The sequence below is a fragment of the Sminthopsis crassicaudata genome, chromosome 3 (genome assembly GCF_048593235.1).
Source record: "Sminthopsis crassicaudata isolate SCR6 chromosome 3, ASM4859323v1, whole genome shotgun sequence".
Lineage (NCBI taxonomy): Eukaryota > Metazoa > Chordata > Mammalia > Dasyuromorphia > Dasyuridae > Sminthopsis > Sminthopsis crassicaudata.
In genome coordinates, this window is record NC_133619.1 from 611,234,730 (window position 1) to 611,257,474 (window position 22,745).

The window sequence follows — 22,745 nt, forward strand, 5'->3', positions numbered from 1 at the left end:
ATTTCACTCAGCATCATTTCATGTAAGTCTCTCCAGGCCTCTCTGAAATCTTTCTGACCAAGCTATCTAGGCCAAATTTTGCCATCTAGGGGAGGGGGTGGGGGGAAGAAGGGGGAAATCTGAAACACAGGGCTATGTAAAGGTCAATGTTGAAAAATTATCCGTGAGGGGCAGCTAGGTGGTGCAGTGGTTAGAGCACCAGTCCTAGTCAGGAGTACCAGAGTTCAAATCTGACCTCAGATACTTAACTCTTCTTGGCTGTGTGACCCTGGGCAAATCACTTAACCCCAATTGCCTCAGGAAAAAAAAAAAAAGAAAAGAAAAAGAAAAATTATTCGTGCATATGTTTTTTTTTAATTTGATATCAGCATTTTAATGTTTCATAAATCCTCCCAAATAAGCACTGAATATTTACTGATGTAAATCTTTATAGAATCAATTAGGGATAAATTAAAATGAATGATTTTTGTCATTCTCTTGTCCAAATATGTATTAATCTTTATTTTATTATTATTTATTTAATTTTTTTAAATTTAATTTTTATTTAATTTTATAATTATAATTCGTGCATATGTTTTGAAAATAAGTTTAAAAAATAATATTCCATTACATTCCTATTAGCTTTAATCCTTAAAAGCGTGCTACATACAACCTCCTTCCGAAGGGAAATAGAAAAACCTAGAGAGGTGATGGCCCCGCCCATGTTCAGATTTAATTTCTTGAAGGAAGGTTCGTCCATAACGCGATCCCTAAAGAGAAACATGTGGTTCCTCGGGGAAGTGATAACCACAAGAAGAGGACCAAGTGGCAGGGTTCCCATGACAACTAGGAGAGTGAAAGGTCAGAGCCACGATACGGAGGAATGAGCCTTGCCCTTCGGTAGTGCTGTGATTGATGTGGACGGTGCAGATCCTGGGGGAGGGAGATCGGTTCTCCGCGGGCATCTCCGCCTTCTAAGGTCTGAAGAACACTATCCCGTGGTGGGTCAGATCTCCTCTCGATGCCAGTTGCCATCTTAGAACGCGCTGGAAGCCCGCTCTCAGCGTCTGACACGGACCTCTGACACGGACCTCACCCCCACGTAGCGCAGGTGCGGCTGCTGGCGCATCCCCGGGCCGCTCCTGCCCCCTGGCGTCCAGACATCGCTAATCTCCAGCAGGTGGGGTCCGTGGTGGGACTCCGCGGTCCTCCCATCCTTTTCTATAGTAATGATAAGCCGCCGCCGCCGCGGATAAAGATAAGAATGGTAACAAAGCCGCAGCTCCCGGATTGTTTCACAAATATCACTTCGTTTGCTCGCGGTCATTTTATAGGTTCACATAAGAGGAATCTTGCACATGAAAGGAAACCTGCCCGAGAAATATCCCTAGTTTGGAGGGAACAGCGGGGCGGGGCTGGGGAGGGGGGAAGCTTCTGACCGCTAGGCTCTCACCGGACCGGTGGGAGATATAGAGTGGCCCCTCCTGGGTCCGCCCGTCTGAGGAAGACGGCGGCTCCTGCTCTTCTCTAACGGGCTCCGGAGACAACCTGCAAAGCCCCTCTCCGATCACTCCCAGTTCCTCTTATGGGATTTTTTACTTTTTTGTTCCTCCTGTAGCTTTGGTTAATATTAACCGTAAGTGATTGAAACCGGTCCCACGGGATGTAACATTTTACTAAAGAGCCTTAAGCGCTCCTGAAACCGGGAGGCAGAGGAAGCCTCTCGGCGCTCCCTGGCGGCGTGGTCCTCCTCCGTCAGTCCGTGGCCGCTCTGCGCGTAGTTTAACCCGCGACCCGGTTTTGTTTACCCCCCCAGCGCCGAGGTGTGTTCGGGGCCATAGGACAGTCATTCTCTAACTGTTCAGTTATTACGACACTGAAGGACGCGGGGTGATGGACCTCCTTCTCGAATCCCGTAGCCTGAAGGATTATTTCCGTCACTGACTTAATTTTGCCCATAAGAAGCCCCGCTAGGACTGTAATGATGGCTCAGATTTCTCTGAGATCTTTATGCCTGAGCATAATTGTGTGCTGGGGTAACCGTGCGTATGCGCGCGCATACATGCGGAGAGTGACAGAGACACGGACAGAGAGGAGAGACGCAGAGACAAAGGAGAGATACACAGAGGCAGAGACAGATTGAGAGACATAGAGACTTAGAGGAAGAGAGACAGACAGAAAATATCGCTGGGGAGAAGTTGGGGGCGGAGCATCAGGGTCATGGGGAGGGAGGCAGCCAACCCGGCGGACACTAAAATCTGCGTTCTGGAACGCGGGGGAAGAAGACCCGTTCTTGTCCCTTCCGGTCTCTCCATTTCCGGTCCCTACTCTTCCGGTTTATCCCCTTCCGGTCTCTCTGGCTTTTTCGGCGGTGGCGCGTCTCTATGGTTCCGGCGCGACCTGAGGGCGGCGGTGTTGGCCGGGCGGAGGCAGCAGAGCTAGCGCCATGGACACCAGCGGGCGGCCCTCGGCGGTCCAGCTCATCTTGCTGGGCACCAGCTCGGCCGTGGCCGCCGCTCTGTACTCCGTGTATCGGCACAAGGTCCAGGCGGCCCGCGAGCTCAAGGTCAGTCAGTGCGTGCCGCGGCCCCGGACTCTGACCGCGGGCCGGACGTGGCCCCTCACCCCAGACCACCGCAGCCTCCTAGTGGGAGCGCCCGGTCCCGTCTGTCTCCGCTCCCCGCTACAAACGTCCGGAGTGACCGAGGGCAGCCCGGGACCTAAGCCCTGCCCCCTCCTCTCCCCGCTCCCCCGGCAGCCTCGGAGGTCGGGAGTTCGAGGACCCCTATCAGGGGGAGTCAGAGAGAGCGACTGACTTTTGGGCTGCGTTAAGAGAGGCAGTAGTGGGGACGTCAGCCTCCCCGTACCTCCATCTGTGTCTCGTGTCTCTCCTGTCCAGTCCCTATGTATACATCTCTATCCTGTCTGGTCCATCTTTGTCTGTGAGTCCGTCCCTCTATTCATGTTTATTCATGATTCTGTTTACCCATTACCTCATCCTAGTCCCGCCCCGCCTGTGTGTATTTGCCTCCTTCTCTCTCCTGAGCGGGTCTGAATCTCCTTTTCTCTTCCCAAAGGCTCGCGAGTCTGTTCCTTCTTTCCCCCGTTAGAGCGGGAGCCTCGAGGCCGGGACCGGCTTTTGCTCCGGGGCCGCTCTGTGCGCCCTTAATGCAGGCGGAGTGATTGCTGCGGAGCTGATAATTGCACCGCTCCGGGACTCGGGCCGCCTGGCTTTGGGCTCCGGTCACGGCCGCTCTCTGGGGAGGAAGTCAAGGCTGACAGGTTTTTCAGGGCTGGCTCCGGGAGTGGAGATACTTAGTCTGAGTAAGGGAAAACTTGGGGCCCCTTTAGGTGTTAGAAGGGACGCGGAGAAAAGGGAGGCCTCGCCCTGTGGGCAGAACCGGGGGCAGCGAGGCGGGATTTTCGGGCGCTAAGAGACGTTCTCTGGTAAGGAGAAGTTCCTAACCGCGGAGCGCGCCCTCTCCGGAAGTTCCCAAGCTGAGCCTGTGACCACTTGTTGGAATGTTGTACTTGAGGAATGCTGTTACACGTTTAGACACTCAAGGTCCTTCCCAGGGAACTCGGAGGTCTGCAGACAGCAGCCATAATGCCCGTTGTATGATAAATAAAAGAGGATTTTTGTTTGTTTTTGGCCTAGAGAGGCCTTCATTTGGAGGGGTGGAATTCTAGAAATGACAAAGGCTTCATAAGCATCAACAACAGAGTGTGGTCTGGTCAGAGGTCGCTATGGAGTCTTTGCTAATATATATTTTGTTCCTCTTGTTTACCCTACAAAGCAAATGAAATGATTCTGGGGAAAAGTAAAATGATGACCTTGCAGAGGCAAAAATGAAGTGCTTTGTGAGTCAAAGGTAAAGTCCTTATGATGAGGGAGAATCAGGGAAGACATTATGGAGTCAGTGAGGTTCAAATCGGGATTGGAGGGTGGACAGGAATTTCTTAAGAAGAGGAGGAAGGGAGGAACATGAAGGTGGGGAGGCCGCCTAAACAGATGAGGAGTATAAGGAAAGTAAAGAGGACAGATGCCTTAGGGTGGAAGTGATTGTTGATTTAGAACTAAAAGAGATCTCAGAACTCTGGTCCAGACCCTTCATTTCACAGTAGAGAAACTGATTCTCAGTCCAGGATTATGCAGCAGTAAGTGATCTCACAGCTATGGGGACATACAACTTATGTCCCAGCACAGACACTGGGAGCATTGGTCATTGTTTGGTTTTTCGAAAAATCAGTGAAGAACTTCTCTAGTACTTGGGGATCTGGCCCAGCGGGTCGAGAGCTATCCCTGGAGTTGGGAGTCTCAGGCTCAGTTCCTTGCTGACCCTGCGTGTATTGGATGCAGGGCTGTAGGTGATAGGAAGGGAAGGTACTTCTGCTGCCATCTGGGAGGCTTTAGCATGGAGACTAGGAGAGGAAATAAACAAGATTGACTTTGAGTTGCTATTTGTGATAAAGCAGCAGGTACGTGCAGGTCATTCCTTTGCTCAGAATCCTCAGTTTACCAGGTGGAATTTACAGACTCCTTTTTCTTGTCACTTTCAGAGTCTCCTATCTTGGTGCCTTTCTGCCTTTCCAGCTTTGTATGGGGGGACTTCCGGCCTTGGGATCAGGATGACTTGAATTCAAACCCCGCCTGAGCCAGTCACTTAAGATCTCCCAGCCTCAGTTTCCTCATCTGTGGGGTGGTATCCTAGGTTGGGAGGCCCTTGCTATAGCACATCTTTATTTCTTCATTTAGTTTATCTGCTCTTCTAATATCAGAAATACTCCCTCCCTCCTTTATATAATGCTCCAGGGCTTCCAAAGTATTTCTTCACAACTTTGAGCGGAAGTGTAATTAATCCCTTTTTGCAGAGGAGGAAACCGAGTCCCAGAGCTGCAGAGTGATTTGCCTGAGATCACACAGTCAGAATTCAAGCCCAATTCTCAGTTCTGATTGTATCTAAGTCCAGTGTTGATGTGGTCTCTTCTAGTGGAGGGACCATGGCTTTTACTTTGGTGTGGCCTCTATGGTCTTTGTGAATTGATTTGCTTCTGAGATTAATCATAGAAGCCACTTAAGTGGAAAGTGGCCTGTAATATAAGAAATATAAGAAAACCTCACATACCGGGGGCTCTGTTGTTTGGTCACCTCAATTATTTGAAACAGTGAGAAAGGAAGGGGGATGGGAATAAGCATTTATGTAACATCTACTATGTGCAAGTCATTGCACTAAATCCTTCGGTTATCATCTCATTTGATCCTCATAGCAACCCTAAGAGGTAGGCGTTATTATTGACCTCAAATCACAGTTGAGGAAGCTGAGGCATACAGATGTTAACTACCCTACCCAGAGTCATACTGCTAGTAAATGTCTGAAATTGGATTTGAACTCAGATTTTCTTGACTCCAGCCCCAGTGTTCTGACCACTTCACCACCAAACTGTTTAGCAGAAAGGAAGCAAAAAAGGGCCTTTGAGCAATTAAAAGTAGTTTAAAAAGTTCATGTACTAAATCTCATGAATTTTATTCAAAGGAGAACTTTATAGCCCTCTTGGCTTCAGTATTATGCATATCTCTTACAGTACTAAATATGAGACACCTACACGAACTCACAAAGTTCAACAGTCTAGAGCTATTCTGTGTGGCAGCAATTCAAGTTAGAGAACATTTGTTAGATTCCTTTTATGTGCTGGGCACTGTGCTTGAGGGAGGGATATAGAGATGAAAATTGCCCTCGGGGTTAATGCATTGTGATGTGAGGGGGAGTATGATCTGCACATAAATTTAACAAAATCTGTGAAATGTTAGGGTGGAAGCAGGCATGAAGTGCTCTTGGAAAATTTTCAACTATACCCTTGTGCTAGCACCTGAGGGTCCCACTGTGTCACAGCAAAGTAGTGGATGTTAATAATAAGGACTGAATCATCAGGAAATGGTTAGAAGTTCAATATCTTCTATTTAATTAGGCAGGGGACTATATTATGTAATTTAGAAAGATTTACATAAAAATGGATAAAATTTTTAAAGCTTCAAAAGTACTCTTGAAGGTACTTAATTTTTATAGAAAATGTTCTTAGTGGCATTTTCAACAATGCCTCCAGAAGTATCACCCTGTTTCCATTTTTAATGTCACTTTGTATTGAAGATTCCCAAACATTCCTAGATTGAATTAGAAACAAGCTTTCTATTGTCCAGTTCACTTACATTTATTCTTCTTCTTTAAATATTAATGAGTTTGATAGAATATGTCATAACATTGATCATTTAACTTTTTTTTCCTCCTAGGGAGCCAAAAAAATTCATTTGGGTGAAGATTTGAAGAGTATTCTTACTGATGCTCCAGGGAAGTGTGTGCCTTATGCTGTCATTGAAGGTATGTTCATTTATGGGATGGGTATAGTGGGGGGGAGAAGGGTGAAAGGTGGGAGTACATGGATAAGAGATGGCTTGGTGAGCATCTGGGTATGTCCTACGGGACCTCTATTAAGATAAAGCTTAAGCTAGAGATCCTGTCCTCTATGATCAGCACAGGTTCTCTTCCCTGCTGGGATGGACTCCCTTCTCATTTCTGCCATATTGCAGCTTCATCTTCCTCACTATTTACCTTCCTCTTATCTCTTGGAAGCCTTTTCTAGTCCCCCCAATGCCCAAAGATTAATGTGGGTATGGATTGTCTCACTCCCCCCCCCCCCCCCTTCCTTAAGTTTAGAGGTGCTGTGTTTTGGCTTTGGGAGTTCCCAATGTAGTTCACACTTAATTATGCTCAGTAAAAGAAATTTTTAACTTTCTATCATCTTGAGTGAAATTCATTTTATCTAAGTGAATAAAAACTTGAACTTATTCAGAGATATGAGTCTTTTTATTCTATTTTTATTCATACCTTTTTCCAAATATATCCCTCCCTTCTTTCCCCAACAAGCAAATCCTTTTTAGCAGTGATAAAAAGCAGTTTCACAAAAGCAGAAGCATATTATCTATGCCTTCCTGCATATGCAGTATTCTCCCCATTGTCACCTCCTTCTGCAAAGGAGGGAGAGAGGTTTATTTCTCAACTCCTTTCTGAAGCCAGATGTAGTCCTTAGAGCTACACAGGTGTTTTTGGCCCTTTCCATTTGCATTGTTGTAACTATTTATGTATATTGCTGATTTCACTTGGCACCAGAGTCCTCTCAATCTTCTCTGTATTTTTCATATTCATAATTTCTTACTGTGTAGTCACATTCCGCAATTTGTTGAGCCATTCCCCATTTGATGGATACTTACTTTGTTTCTAGTTTTTATTCCACACATAAAGGATTGCTATAAATATTTTCTTTTTCAGAATGTGGGTCTTCCCCTGTTTTCATCTCTCTGGGATGTCTGCCTAGATCAGAGGGTTTGGACTTTTCATCGCTTGTTAGAGTAATTCCACATTGTCTTCAGAAGGATTTTTCCAATTCACAGCTGCACCAGCAGTGAATCCAGCATTTACTGTTCTCATCTTTTGACATCTTTGTCAATTTCCTGAGAGTGAGATGAAATTTTAATTTGTGTTTTGCTCTCATTAGTGATTTGGAGCAGTCTTTCATCCAGCTGTTAATAGTTTATGGTTCACATCACATGCTTTGACAATGGATCCCTGGGGAATGTCTTTTGGTATTCTGTATTTTGGTTAATTCCCTCCACATCTTGGATATCAGATTTTTTTCAGAGAGAGTTGATGGGGAAATTTATCTTTTTTGTGCAAAAGCCTCTGTAGGAAGTCACTTCATGAGGAATCTTTATTCCCCTTCAGGAGCTGTGCGTTCTGTTAAGGAGACCCTTAACAGCCAGTTTGTAGAAAACTGCAAAGGAGTAATTCAAAGATTGACCCTCCAGGAGCACAAGATGGTGTGGAATCGGACGACCCACCTCTGGTATGTACCTTTTTTTAGCTGGTTTGGAGTTTTTTGGCTGGTCTCTTCTGCTGGGTTCCTGGGTCTTGAGTCATAATTTCATTAATCTCTTTATTAAATGGGGAAGCTTCAGGGAAAGAGAAGCAGTTGACTCCTTTATTGGGCTGGCAGTTTTTGTTGCCAAAGCCAGTGTTTCCTGCTTGTCTCTATGTTGGATGTGTTTTCTGGTCCACAAATTCTACAAATTTCTACCTTCCCAAGGGCCTACACCTGTCTTTTTAGGGACAGAAGCTCTAGCATCTTGTTCTAGTTATATCTGTTAGGAGGTCTGTGACCTTTTAAGCTCTCTGACCCTCAATCACCTTGATTTTATCAATAAACAGTTAAGTTCCTGCCGTTTGCCAATCAGTACACGAAGAACCGTGGATATAAAAAAAAGCACAAAGATAGTTCATACCCTTAACGAACCTCTGTTCTAATGGAAGAGACAACGTGTGTCTGTGTAGGTGTATACAGAATAGGTGCAAGGTAATCTTAGAGGCCAGTCACCAGCCCTTGAGGATCCTGGGAAAGGCTTCCTGCAGAGCATGGTACCTGAGCTCTATCTAGAAGGTGGCCAGGGATTCTGATGGGGTGGAGGCAAGGAAAGGGTCAGCCAATGCAGAGACAGGTATGAAGGGGACTGGATGGCAGAGAGTAGAATTGGAATGGGAAGAATATAAAAGACTGGAAAGATAAAAAGGAGCCCAAGTGGAAAGGGCTTTGACTACTAAACAGGAGTTTAAATTTGAGCCTCCTGGTATTAGGGAACAATTGGAGTTTATTTAATAGGGCTGGGACAAATATGATTAGACCTGGGCTTTAAGAAAATCTTGTTTTTAAAGGAGGAATCTCAGACAGCGAGCATGTAAATGTGTTCTCAGGCTCTGTGCTAAAGCATTGGAGGAAGAAGGGAATATGAAACAAAAGCAAGTCCCTGGCCTCCAGAAGTTTACTTTCTAGGAGGGAGGCAGTGTTTACATACCTGTGTATGTAGAAGATAAGAGATAGCTATAAGGTAGGCTTTCTGAGGAAGACAAAGCAACCATTTCATAGGAACTCCTAGCATGAGAACTCTTTCAAACCAGATTGCAGCTGGTCTACATGTTAGCAGGTAATATTTTAGGGAGTTGCCTGGGGCACAGTATTGCCTGCTTAGCTTAAGACAATCCAAGCAAGCTTAGGCAGCATGTGAGTGGAGGCCCAAGCCTTTCTCCTCTAGGCTATACTTTCTGGACACCAGAGGGGATCATGGGAATATTTCTCTAGTGCTTTAAAGCTTGAAAAAATGCTTTCCTCATTACGGCCTTATGAAGTAAGTAGTACAAGTATGAGCATTCCCTATTTCATAAAGTTGTGAGGAAAGTGCTCTAGAAAGTGCTTTCCTTATCACAGTCATATGAAGTAAGTAGTACATGTATGGGCATACTTATATACTTATATTCCCTATTTCATAGTTGTGAGAGAAGTGCTCTAGAAAGTATAAAGCCCAATAGAAATGGGGAATTATGTTACTGGTTATTTTTCTTCTTTCCTTTTATCTTCAGACTTTCCTCCCCTCTTTCTTCTTCTTGCCCCTACTCTCAGATTTCTGACTAAATAGTCCCTATACCAAAGTAGAGGAGAACAAAAGAGAATTTAGATTTTTTTTCCTGGTCCTCAGTATAGTTTGGGTCAGGAAATCCTCCTTTCAATTTTTTCCTCAGTAAAAAGTCCATGCAATTTAATCAAGTCTCACAAACATTTATTACTGGTCTGTTGTGTACAGACAGACCACTGTATTTGCATTTGGGGGAAAGACAGTTTAAGAGAAGATCCCATCTTTTGGATTTTACAGTCTAGCAAATCATCCATTTAAATTAGTTATTCTTAGCATTCTCTCTTGTTCTCCTAAATTTTGTAAAATTACATGAACTTAATTGGTAATTTAAATATTTAATAGAGGGCTCTTTCCTTATTTGTATCACAGAAGATATTTTCCCATTGGATTCTGGTGTATTAGGGAAAAAACTCAAGCCAATTATGACAAAGAGAACAGGCAATAACTTGGGGCCTTTCAATCCCCTACCCCCACCCTTAGGGGCCCATTGGCTGATAAAATTTGGGATCTCCTTATAATTCAATATATGGTAACAGAATTCACAAATTCGTCTGTGGACTTTCACTGTTCTCCCTTTTGGATTGCTGAAATTATTGCTTAGGTTTGTGGTGTTTTCTGCTTTCTGTCTCACGTTCTTTTTCTCCTCTTCCAGGAATGACTGTGAAAAAATCATCCACCAGAGAACAAATACAGTGCCCTTTGACTTGGTGCCCCATGAGGAAGGCACAGGTGTGGCAGTTCGAGTCCTGAAACCCCTGGACTCAGCTGACCTTGGCTTGGAAACAGTGTATGAGAAGTTCCACCCCACGATCCAGTCCTTCACTGATGTGATTGGTCACTACATCAGTGGGGAGAGACCCAAAGGCATCCAGGAGACAGAGGAGATGCTCAAGGTGGGGGCTACCATCACGGGCGTGGGGGAGCTGGTGCTAGACAACAATTCCATCCGCTTGCAGCCCCCCAAACAGGGCCTCCAGTACTACCTGAGCAGCCAGGATTTCGACACCCTCCTGCAGAGGCAGGAGTCTAGTGTCAAGCTCTGGAAAATCCTGACCGTCATCTTTGGCTTTGCCACCTGCGCCACCCTCTTCTTCATCCTGCGGAGGCAATACCTGCACCGGCGAGAGCGGCAGCGGATGAAGCAGATGCAGGAGGAGTTCCGGCTCCATGAGGCGCGACTCCTGGGGGCAGCCAGCGAGGAGGAGAGGGAGACTCTCAAAAACGCCTGCGTTGTGTGTCTAAGCAGCGTCAAGTCGTGTGTCTTTCTGGAGTGTGGCCACGTCTGCTCATGCAGTGAATGCTACCAGGCTTTGCCCGAGCCAAAGAAGTGCCCTATTTGTAGACAGGAGATCGTCCGGGTAGTTCCTTTGTACAACAGCTAACTGTTCAGGGATTTGGAGTTTATAGAGGAAGTGCTTCTCCTCTTCAATGGATTTTACCAGTCCCTTAGAGAGTCAGCCTGGTGATCGCTACTTGTAACCACCAGGCGACCTCCAGGGTGGGAGGGAGTGAGGAAAAAACATCCTGATCTCTTAAATACAGCAGCGGAGATTGGACACTGAGGCCTGTGGGGTTATGCTTTAAATCAAAAAGCAGGAGAGCCAAAGGGCCATCCCCTGGATGGATGAATGTAGCAAAGCCAGTTGCACTTTTTCTGCCATTTTTCAGATATGGGTTCCTGTGTGTGTTTGTGCGCACGCGCGTGCATGCGTGTGTGTGTGTGTGTGTGTATATGTGTATGTATGTATGTATGAAAAGTCACTAGACCCTCTTAAACTCACAACCGGTTCTCTTCCTCACTTATGTCTGAGATTTTCCCCTGCATAATTCCAAGTGAGTTATGTGAGCCCCATTGGTTTAGGACACAGCTTGGGTTCAGTGACCCAGTTATTCCAGCAGGAGGAAAGGGAAAGCCAGATAGCAAGTGAGGGTTGGGTTTTTCAGAGCTGCCTCAGGAAAAGCCTGGGGTCAAAACAGCAGCTGCCAGCTGGTATTAGGCCTCTTTTCTTTTTTCTGCTCCACCACTTGCATATCATTCAATGATTTTAAGCAAAATTGCTGGGAAATGATATGTTGATGAGGCTTTCCTTCCTCCTCATCCCTTTCATCAACCAGATAAGTGGGATGTGTTTGTACAGGCGTGTGGAAAAGTGAGGAAGTGAAACTTTGTCTTGTGCCTTAGGCACAGTAGGCAATAACTTGAAGGAGATGTGAGGTGAGAAATCTAAGAAATCTTACTGGTGAGAGGGAGAGTTGGATTTGAATTTTAAATTCCATTTCAGCTTTGTTGTGTCCCCTTTTAGCTGCCTCTTCCTAAGCACACCCACTGCCTTCCTGGCAGGAGATGACCTGCAGATGTCGGCCATGCCCTCCTGAGAAGAGGACACCAGATCCCTGCCCTCAGGGTTTAAACTAAAGATCTTCCAGAACCAGGGAATGATTAGGTGTTGCCCCTGCTTGAGGTGAGGATGGAAAGTGCTCAAGACTTTTAGGAGGTCTTTGCATTAGCCTCCTGACTTTGGGAGCATCTTCCACCAATCAGGAGGAGAGTAGCACCAAATTCTTATTTGATTCCCCTTTCTCCTAAGTGAGACTGTCCCATGGGTCTGATATCATTACCTCTTCTAGTGTTGCTTTTCTCCTTTCCTTGGCTGCTTCAATTTAGTGAGCACCAGCCAGGGGTGAGGAAAATCCCCCTTTCCTAGCACTTCATCAGCAAGCCAAAGGCCAAGTTCCTAGCCTGCCTTGTCTCTCCTTCCCCGGTGTCCAATTTTCTGGTCTCCCCTGAGAACAGGAATGGCACAACATGCCAGTACTATGCAGTGTCCTCTTTGACTTACATGGAGAGAAAACAGAGTAAATATTTTATGTTGAAACTGAATGTGAGTCTGTTGCTTTGTGCGAATTTCCACCAGAGCTTCTCTTGCTTCATTTCATAAACTTCAGAAATAGAGCCCCATTTAGGGTCATCTAGTGCAGTTCCATTTTGTAGATGAGGAAATAATAGTTAACATTTACATAGTTCTTTCAGGTTTACAAAGCACTTTGCAGCTATCTCATTTGATCCTCACACCTTGGGAATGAGATGCCATTATTATTCCCATTATCCCCCACTGAGAAAACCAAGGCAGATGCTGAGTAACTTACAGATTTGAACTCTAACCTTTACTCCAGGTTTATTGCTCTGGCCTCTGTGCCAGCTCTCTGCTGAGGTGCCAGAAGGCCGTGGTCCCAAGTATAGAGCTGACATGATCCAGCTTGGGAGTCTAAACCTATCCCACACAATGAGAGCTGATGTCAAGCAAACACCCTGAAGGCCTGCCACATCCCCAAAGATTTTTCTGACCTGAACAGTAAGGGTGAAGGTCTTGGGTATATTTACTGTTATTACGTTGAAAATGGATGGCCTGTGTATTTTTTATATTTCTAAATTTTTATGGTTGAATGGAAATGACACCAAATTTGGAGTCAGAATCTGGATACACATCCTGACTGCTAATTTCTAACTTAAGTAAAGTACTCCCTTCCCTTCTCTGGCCTTCACTTTCTTCCTCTGTAAAATGAAAGGATTGGACTAGATCGACAATTCTCAAAGAGTATTTCAGGGTCACCAGGGGAGTTCCCAACTTTATAATGCTAAGTTGATCTAATCTACATAAACAAAAGCTCATTGGAGGGAAAGGATCTTCCATTTTTAAATTGTGTTAAAAAAAAGGGTCTTGAGACCAAAAAGTTGGAGAAGTGCTAGCCGAAATAATCCCAGAGATGCCTTCCGACACTAAATCCTAGGTCTGATAACTGGACTAGTCTTGACCATTCTGGCTAAATGGGAGTTTATTGCGCCATGAAGTGTAGACATACGAGTGCCCCAGCTAATGTTCTTTGGCAGTAGCCTATGATTACTAATTCGTAGTAATCAGATTCTACTTAGAATTTTATTCTTTACTCTTTTGATACTTGGCCATGTGGAATATTTATAACTGTAGATGTAACCCTCTTCCCCATTCTTATACTGAATTGATTTTCTTGGAACCCACAAATGAAACAAGGTGGCCCAGTCATACTGAAGGTAGGGGGGCTTCCTGGAAACAATGGGGTTTGGATGCCAAGATAAGGATTAGTTTGGTGGTGGGGAGGGAGGCTTGGTAGATGACCTCACCTCAGGGAGAATGCCTTGAAGGTAAGGAAGGCTGGTCATTGCCAAACCCTACTGGTCCCTAAATCTCAATTTCCTGTTCTAGTCTGAACCTTTGTCTACAATACGTGAATTCTATCATAACTCAATTCCCTTGGAGGTGGGCACTCTGCACATACCCCTGATAAATTGACTTGGGTTTTGGAGTTTGCTCACCATACTGACACTTCCCCATTTGCCAACTCAGACTGGATACCCTGACTTTTAACAGGTAACCATAGCCTTTTTCACTGTAATGTTGGGGAAACTGAGGCAAGACAGATTAGGTTTTAAATTATTTTAATAGTGGAGAATTTGGGCTAGCTGAATGGGATTCTTGTCTTAAAGCATCCAGCAGTGAACAATTAATTCCAGAGACTTTTATAGGGCTCCAATTATAAGGGAAACAAAGGCAAGGGAGGAGAACACTGGGGAAGTTAAAATTTTAGGAAAGGATCATAATTCAGTTCTGACTGGGGGTCAAGAAGGAGGTCGAGGGCAGGAGACAGGAGACTGAGACAAGAGATAGTGAGCACTGCCCAGGCAGTTTTATGACTTAATTGGAATGTGAGAGGGACCAGAGCTTAATAGGGTAAGGAAAAGAAGGGGTGGCCATAATATTAAGGGTATAGCATAATAATTCAGGGGAACAGGAATTACAATTCAGAGAAACTGAGGTATTGCACCACCCCATACCACCCCCACTGCCCCTTGATCCTGTGGGGTCTAGGTAGGGCAGGGTGAAAGTGTGGAAGAGTAACTGACCTAATGTCTGTAGTTGTTGGAGTATGGTGCAAGAACAAGCCAACCAATTAAGACCGACCAGAGCACTGAATACCTCAGTGGATGAGGTTGTAGAGATGGGAGTGGGCACTTAGGGAACTGGGGGCCCTTGAATGTGGGGCGGAGATATTTTAAGGTGCTTGTTTAGGATAGCTTGGCTAGTCTTGGAAATAAGATGTGGCTCCCCTCAGGCTATCTCCTCTGCAAGGTGTCAGGATTGCCTTTGCAGAAACCCAGAAGGGGAAAATTGCTTTTTCTTCCTAATTAGATGGCGTTAACATCCATTTTGAATGAAATAAATTTCCATGTATTCTGTGCTGAATTGCTCCCAGAAGTGCTCATTAGCTACTTCCCCTGCAGCTGCCTTTTTGTTCTAACTCCCAGGCCCAGGTTTTGCTCTGGAGCAGTTGGCCTGGGGGTGGGGGGTGGGGGGGATGGATGGCCTTTCCCTTTCTGAAGGTTACTGCCTGCTGCTGCTCATTAGCCCTTTGTCAGGCCCTTCTACTGGGTGGGGGGCTGTGGGCCCAAGGATTGAGATCATGGACTGCTTGAATCCAGAGTCTGAGACTTGGATCAACCTGGCTAAAGTGGCCATGACTTCATAGGCCCTGGTGAAGGAGCTGAGGTTTTTGGATCAGATCTCGGACATTGAGTCATTCTGAGTCAAAGCGAATTAGTGAGACCTGGGCCCAGAAGTGGAGGCAGTTGGGGGCGGTTGGAGGAAGATCTGTAGTCGGGGATATAAATCTGAGAAGTGAGAGGTCTGTGGCACCCAGCAATTGGAATTAGGAGCCCCAAAAGACAGCTCCTAGAGCCCAAAGGTGTTGGCTCTTTATGAAAGCCAGGCCCTGTGGTCGTCCTCCAGGAAGCCTACTGCTGGCCTTGAGACCAAATATAGGCATCCTATTGCTTGAGTCACCCCCCCCCCCCATGGAGAGCTGCCCCAGGAGCTGTGGAAGTGACCTATTTAGTTGGTGATTTCAGCACAGAAATTGGGGTCCACGTTGTGGTGGGATGTCAGTGTCAGGGCCCTGGGATAGCGTCACTTTGGAGAAACTGCATCTGGCTCAGAACCACTGATTGCTCATGTTTCTGTAGTGCTTGAGGGTAACTGCCTAATATCAGTACGCCCATTTTACAGATGAGCAAACACTCCCAAAAGCTTCGAGTTATCCAGGATTGCCCATATTAAGTGTCAGAGCCCAGGAAACCAGAGGGAAAAAGAGATGCTTTGGCTGTTAAGAGCCTGCCATAACCCCATTATCTATTTGACCTCCCACTTAGCATCCCTTACACGATAATGAATCTGGGATCCAGAGCCAGGATTAGGGCACCCACCGTACCAGCCCCTTGTACCAAAGGCTCTGCTATGGTGCTTCTTCGGTGGTGGCTGGGTTTAGGGCCGTTAATTCATCAGCTGCCTAACAGGAGGGAGATAGGGGAGAGGTTCAGAAGCTGGGTACCAGGCATCTGGGTGACCTTGGACATCTGGGTGACCTTGGCTTGATGTGCCCAAAGAGCCCTTTGGAGATAGTCAGTGCTTCATGCAGATCTCAGTTTAGAGCCATCATCTTAGTGTGTGGGGAAGCTCCCTCTACCCATCCCAGACCTGACTGGGGTCATACCTTAAGGGACTTGACTAGTCACACAATCAGAGGCAGCACCTGAACTCAAGGCATAAGACCTGGGGGCTCTCAGAGTGTGGGCCAGGGACCTCAGGAAGCCAAGAGACTGGGGGAAGGAGGGAGTCTGCAGAGTTAAAGTCATTTTCATAATCCTAGTAAGGCATTTTGCTTTAGAATACTGCATAGTAAATGTTGACACATCTAACCCACATAAGCAAGGGCACTTTGAGACTGGGGCCTTAATGATTTTGAAGAGTGGAGAGGGGTCCTGAGACAAAAGCGTTTGAGAATTGCTGCCTGGCCCATTTCTCTGTTAAATCACCTTTCTGAGCTTTTCTTTTCTCATCTTTAAAGTGAGGGCCTTGGACTAAAAGTGCTTCTCTTTCCATTGTAAAGCCCCTTTTAGCTGTGACCTTCTGGGTCATTTTAAATTCTAGTTGAGTCCCTGTCTAATCTTGGGGCCAAGACTTGAGCTGTCAGTCAAATTCAGCATCTCCCTACGCAGAGAAATGAAAAAGAACAGTAATCTAGGAGCTAGACAATATGGAGGCTTGTCTTGACTTTGCTGCTAACTCCTTGTGTGATCTTTAGCAAATCATTTCTGGTCTGTTTTCTCATTTGCAAAAATGAAAAGATTGGGATAAATTATTTCTCCAAGGCTCTTCCTCTAATATTTTATGTCCTAATGTCCCATCCAGGGGCAGCTAAGTGGTATAACAAGTAAAGCCCTGGTCCTGGAATCAGAAGGAACCAACTTCAAATTTGACATCAATCACTAGCTTTATGATCCTGGTCAAGTCACTTAACTCCAGTTGCCTTAAAAGACTCTTCCAAGAGGTATGAGTATGAACATTGCATATACTCGTGTAATTAGTTGATTTGTGGGGTTTTTATTCCCCCACTTCCAGCTCTCACATTCTGTTCTCTAAGGACTGTTTCAACTTTGATATTCTCTCTTCTAAGGTCTCCTCCAGCTTTGACATTCTGTGTTCTAAGGTCCCTTCCAATTTTAGCATTTTCTGTTCTAAGGACTCATCTGGTCCCAGCATTCTGTGTTCTAAAGTCCCTTCCAATTTTAGCATTTTCTGTTCTAAGGGCTCATCTGGTCCCAGCCTTCTGTGTTCTAAGGAACTTTCCACTCTGGCCTTTTATGATCTAAGATCCAATCTAGCCTTGCTGGCTCTTTAAAGCTCTGATACTCTGTGTTTTTTAGGTCCTTTTCCAACTTTAGTAGTCTTTATTGAAAGATCTCCTTCAGCTTTGACATTCTGTGTTTTAAAATGCTGTGATTTTTGAGAACATCTCTCTGTTCAAGTAAATGATTGTCCAGAGCAACCACTCTCCTGGCATTCTCCCTTGGGAGGGACTACTGACTATCTTAGGACCTCTAGGGAGAGAAAAAAGAAAAAAAGAAAAAGATTGGAGCTTTTCTCAGGCTGCCTTGCCTTCCTTACACTGGCCATGAGATGGCAATGTTGCCCAAAGGTTGGGGGTGCAAGCAGTCACTGGGCTCTACCATCTCATTATCTGACTCCATTGCTTTTTCCTTTAGGATACACCCTAAAGGGAGGACAGAAAGAGTGCACCTCATCCCTATCCTTATGCACCTGCTCCCTGTCCTTACACACACGCACACACACACACACACACACACACACACACACTCGCACTCCCAACCACTGTCTATCTGAGCCTCTGGCCAAAGGTGAGAAGTAAGGAGGAGAATAATAAAAATAGCAATAATATCACAATTATACGATACAACACCTGCTTTACATAAATCATACATAAATCAAATAATGCATTTACATAAATCTTGTTAGATTCAAGCTACAGTTAATATTTACCTTTGAGAGATGAGAAACCAGACTCAGAGAATCTGTGACCAGTTCCTGATCAGGTTGCTTGGAAGGCAGAATCTGAACCCAGGCTCAGCAGGGAGTCCCAGCTCCTAAATTCAGATCTCAGCTCTGCCAGCTGTGTGATCTTCAGCAAAGCACTTAACTTTGAGCCCAGGTTTTTCAGTGGTAAAAAATGAAGAGTTTGAACTAGGTGGTCCCTGAGGTCTGCTCTAACTTGGATCAATGATTCCATGCCCTGCTTCAGAAATAAGAAGGGACTAGAAGGACGAGATGTTTCCTTTTCGATTTGCCCTCAGATCTCTTGGGGCCTGATATACTAAAAGGCTTGGGTAGAGATGTGAAGGTTTTGAAAAGAAAAAAAACAAGCCCCAAAACGGAATTAAGACCAAATAAAGATTGATTTCTGAGGCTCTTGCGGCATCAGAGAACTGGAAAGGGTCTTAGAGATCGCCTCAGCTAACCTATGATTAGCCTTCCTGATTAGTGGCCTTCCATCTTGAGATCCCCAGTGAATAAAGAAGAACCTGTTGTCTTCAGAGGCAGCTCATCCCCCCTTGGGCCTTTTTAGTTTGGAAATTTCTCTTTGAAGACCCAAGAAATCTACTTTCCTAAGGTTTCTACTCATTGCTTTTAGTTCTTTGAGAGGGAGAAAGAGGGAGCAAGACAAGTACAAGTGAGATTCTACATGGTAGCCCTTCTGACCCTTGAAGACGAGGGTCTCGTCCCCCCATGTCTTCTCCAAGCTTGCGTTCAATCAGTCCTCACACAATCTGTTCTTATGTCTTCATCCTCAATAATCCCCCTTCCCTGAATCCATTCTCTGAATGAAGTTACTCCTTCCGGTATTTTCCGGACCACACTATGGTCAAGTAGAATCATTCATTAGTTTCTCTCCATCTAGGTTTTCCTTAGTTCTTTATTGTATTGGGTCTGTACATTGGTCTCAGCCCAATTCTCCAGCCTCTTTTTATTAGGTTAACCTGAGCAGTCACAAAGTTCAGCTCCCTTGGATTAATTAGTGGGGGACAAGTCACATTTCCTAGACTTAACATACCATCTCCCATCTCCGTGTCTTTGTCTGAGCCGTTGCCTTTGCTTGAAAGTCATTGGATGTTCGCTTCTTCCTTTTAAGAACTTTAGCTTCCTTCCAAATCTGGTTCAGGATTCTCATCATCCATGATCCCTCTTCTCTTTAGAGAGGTTACCTTTATAATCGCTACCGATCCTGGTAGCTGTTAATGGTCTCTCCCCCCTGAAATTCGGTTGTTTTTACTCATTAGTATACTTATCTGTTGTTTCCCCCTAGGACAATGTAAATACCTATAGGGTTGTACTATGCTGAGGGGACCTTTGAATGACTGAATAGCACTTCTTTTTATTACTTATTTTTTTGGTTATACGTGAACATTAATTTTTTAAAAACATATTTTCTTATGAACCATATTGGGAGAAAAAAATCAGAACAAAAGGGAAAAACCACAAGAGAAAAAAAAAAAAAAGAAAAAAGAAAAAAAGTGAACATAGGATGTGTTAATTTACATTTAGTGTCCATGGTTTAGTACTTCTTGCTTTTCAATTTCTTTTTTTTTTTTTTCCCCCCTGAGGCTGGGGTTAAGTGACTTGCCCAGGGTCACACAGCTAGGAAGTGTGAAGTGTCTGAGACCAGATTTGAACTCTGGTCCTCCTGAATTCAAGGCTGGTGCTCTATCCACTGCGCCCCCTAGCTGCCCCTCTTTTCAATTTCTCTCTGTTGTATACAATGGCAGCTGGGTAGTGTAAAAGATAGAATCAGAAAGACTTGAGTTTAAATTCAGTCTCACACACTTACTAGCTCTATGATCCTGGACTAATCACTGCACATTTATTTGCTTCAGTTTTCTCATCTGTAAAAAGGGACTAAGAATGAATATCCACTAGGAGGTTGAGTGTAAGATGGGTATGGAAGGCTATGAAAACATTTTGTCTCACCCTGGCCTGTCTTTCAGACCTCTGCTTTCTCATCTCTTTCTCTTTCCTCCCCATCCCCTAACTCTTAGACTTCCCTCGGTTGCGGTCTCTCCCCTGTGCCCCTTGCCTTTGTTTTGTGGGGGCTGGCTTGGTTCTTTCTGCTGGAATCCTTTTGTTTCCATGAGCCTCTCCTCCATTGCTCTTGACTCTTTCTCCCTCATTATCCCCGTTCTCTTTGTGCTCCTCTCTGCTGGATGTCTCCCCCTTCGCTCTAAGAAACCATCTCCCCTCAAAGCACTTTTCGGCTGAGTCATTCAGGTCCTAAATAAAAAAGCCCCAGCAACCAGACTCTCCTCCCCAACTCTTGTGACTCAGATCAGAATTTTGAGAACCGGGGTGGAAGGGTCCCAAAACGACCTTTTTTAGATTTAGGAACCAGCTTCCCTATGACACATGGATGGAATACCGCCCCCCCCCCCCCCTAGGCTGAGGCGGCTTTTAAAAAATGACTTTATAAGTATAATTGTTTTGAGGCATGAGTTTGTCTGAAAATGATCTGGGGGTTTTAGTGGACTACAAGCTCAGCATGAATCAGCAGTGCTATGGGTAGCCCATAAAGCTAACATGACATTGGACAGTAGACATAACAGAGACAGTAAGGAGCTGAGAGTCCCACTATCCTTTGCCCTGGTTTTGAAAGCTGTGTTCAGTGATATCGATAAGCTCAGAACCTGGCACACAGTAGGCACTTTATGGATGCTTACCGATTGATTGACAAACTAAAGGAAGGCAACCAAGGTGTGAAAGAGATTTGAATTCCTGTTATATGAGAACTGGCTGAAGGAAATGAGGAGGTTTAGCCTGGAGAAGAAAAAATGGGGTAGAAAAAATTGGGGAGGGATATGAAAGCAGTGTTCAAGGATTTGAAGGGCTGCTATAGAGAGAGGAATTAGCCTTATTCTGTAACTATAGTGGTAGAGTTCTGGGCCTGGAATCAGGAAGACCTGAGTTCAGAAAATTTGACCTCAGATACAAACTAGTCTCAGTTTTCTCATCTCTAAAATGGGAATAATAATAGGCTTATTGCTAACTCCTGGGGTTGATGGAAAGATCAAATGAAAGTGCCAGGCAGAAAGAAAAACTCTTGATAAATGTTTATCGAGCTTCTGGGGGCTATGGGAGCTGTGAAGGGGGTGTGGTGAGGGTAAAAGGCCCAACCTTGGCCTGGAAGGGACTAGGAGAATGCGGAACACGAAAGGCCTGTGGGTGAAAGTTGTGAAGAGGCAAATTGATCTTGCTGTCAGGAAAACCTTCCTACTGGTTAGAGCTGTCTGGAAATGGAATAGGCTACTTTTGGGTGGCCTTCCTTATTGGAAGTCTAAAACAAGAGTCTTTTCTGAGTGTGAGAATGAATAACTTCGGAGGACTCAGCCAGTTTTGAAATTCTGTGAGTCTGTGGCCTAAAAAGCCCCATGACGTTTTGGGGTAGTTCCTTCTCCCCGTCAGCCAGCAGTCAGCATGGCCTTCCAGAAGCCAAGAGCATACTCTGACCCCTTCCCCATTGCTCCTGCTGGCCCCGGGGGCTAGGCTGCTTTCTGCTTCTTCATCACTGGAGATTTCCACCTTGAGACCCCCAAGCAGTAGTGACTTGTGACACCCCCCCAAACTTGCAGGTCTGCTCTTCTCTGGAGGGTTTGTCCTGTCTCCAAGCTGATCGCCTCTCTCCCCACTTCTTACATCTGCACCCTGCATCTTACCCAAGTCCTTGTTCCCTGCTGTCTTTACTTAATGAATGTTTGGTGAGTCACATCTCTCCAGCCTCTCTCCCTTCTCCCCAGCTGCCTGTCCTCTTGCCAGTTTTCTCCAAGGAGAAGATTTCTTCTCTAAAGGTGCTGGGAGGTATCAGGGCTCCGGCCTGGGTGGCTAGCTCCAATTACCTGGAGCCGAGAGTTCAGATGAGAAAAGAATTAAATCACTGGGGAGGTATTTTGTGTTTCTTTTGTTTTAAAATTATCTCTTCAGTCCATCCCCTCACCTGAGAGTTTATTAGTTCTTTTTTGACTCTATTAGCTCTAGTAAAAAAAAGGTCCTGGTCTGGCAGTCAAGATTTGTAGCACTGGGACAGCTAGGTGGCGCAGTGGATGGAGCACCAGCCTTGAATTCAGGAGGACATGAGTTCAAATCTGGTCTCAGACACTTAACACTTCCTAGCTGTGTGACCCTGGGCAAGTCACTTAATCCCAATTGCCTCAGTATAAAAAGGGAAAAAAAGTTGTAGGACTTAATCTTGATTGATGGTCCATTTCCTGCTTCCATATCTTTGCAAAAGCTGTCCCTCATTCCTGTAAGACATTCCCTTCTGACCTCCACCTCACTAAAATCTCAGCTTCCTTCAACTCAGCAATAAGTGTTACCTCTTACTTGAAGGCCTGCTCTTCCCCACCCCCAAAGGAGCTCCTGCTGCTCCCCAAATCACCATATTTATATATTATGTACATATTTTAGGGCCCTCCCAGCTCTGATCTCCTCCTGGGTTCTAAGGGCCCTCCCAGCTCTGATCTCCTCCTGGGTTCTAAGGGCCCTCCCAGCTCTGACCTCCTCCTGGGTTCTAAGGGCCCTCCCAGCTCTGACCTCCTGGGTTCTAAGGGCCCTCCCAGCTCTGATCTCCTGGGTTCCAAGGGCCCTCTCAGCTCTGACCTCTTCCTGGGTTCTAAGGACCCTCCCACCTCTGACCTCCTGGGTTCTAAGGGCCCTCCCAGCTGTGACCTCCTGGGTTCTAAGGACCCTCCCAGCTCTGACCTCCTGGGTTCTAAGGGCCCTCCCAGCTCTGACCTCCTGGGTTCCAAGGGCCCTCTCAGCTC

General features: G+C 45.5%; 1 protein-coding gene across 3 annotated transcripts; it reads left to right on the forward strand.

Moving 5' to 3' along the window:
• The first annotated feature begins 2,347 nt into the window (after positions 1 to 2,347).
• Positions 2,348 to 12,374, forward strand: MUL1 (mitochondrial E3 ubiquitin protein ligase 1). Of its 3 annotated transcripts, XM_074306036.1 has the most exons (5): positions 3,798 to 3,851; positions 5,248 to 5,344; positions 6,266 to 6,353; positions 7,755 to 7,875; positions 10,146 to 12,374. In XM_074306036.1, the coding sequence occupies exons 2-5, from the start codon at positions 5,312 to 5,314 to the stop codon at positions 10,873 to 10,875; spliced, it is 972 nt and encodes a 323-aa protein (XP_074162137.1). In that variant the 5' UTR covers positions 3,798 to 3,851; positions 5,248 to 5,311; the 3' UTR covers positions 10,876 to 12,374. The 3 variants fall into 3 exon arrangements, with proteins under 3 accessions (XP_074162135.1, XP_074162137.1, XP_074162136.1); XM_074306034.1 differs by lacking the exons at positions 3,798 to 3,851; positions 5,248 to 5,344 and adding an exon at positions 2,348 to 2,545; XM_074306035.1 differs by lacking the exon at positions 3,798 to 3,851 and having other exon boundaries at positions 5,223 to 5,344.
• The last annotated feature ends 10,371 nt before the right edge of the window (positions 12,375 to 22,745 follow it).

What these genes read in the sequence shown, in the direction of transcription:
- MUL1 (XM_074306034.1), top strand. Translation starts at nt 2,426, where the DNA reads ATGGACACCAGCGGGCGGCCCTCGGCGGTCCAGCTCATCTTGCTGGGC. An exon ending in AGGCGGCCCGCGAGCTCAAG is followed by an intron (nt 2,546 to 6,265) that starts GTCAGTCAGTGC and finishes TTTTCCTCCTAG; the next exon opens with GGAGCCAAAAAAATTCATTT. An exon ending in AATCGGACGACCCACCTCTG is followed by an intron (nt 7,876 to 10,145) that starts GTATGTACCTTT and finishes CTCCTCTTCCAG; the next exon opens with GAATGACTGTGAAAAAATCA.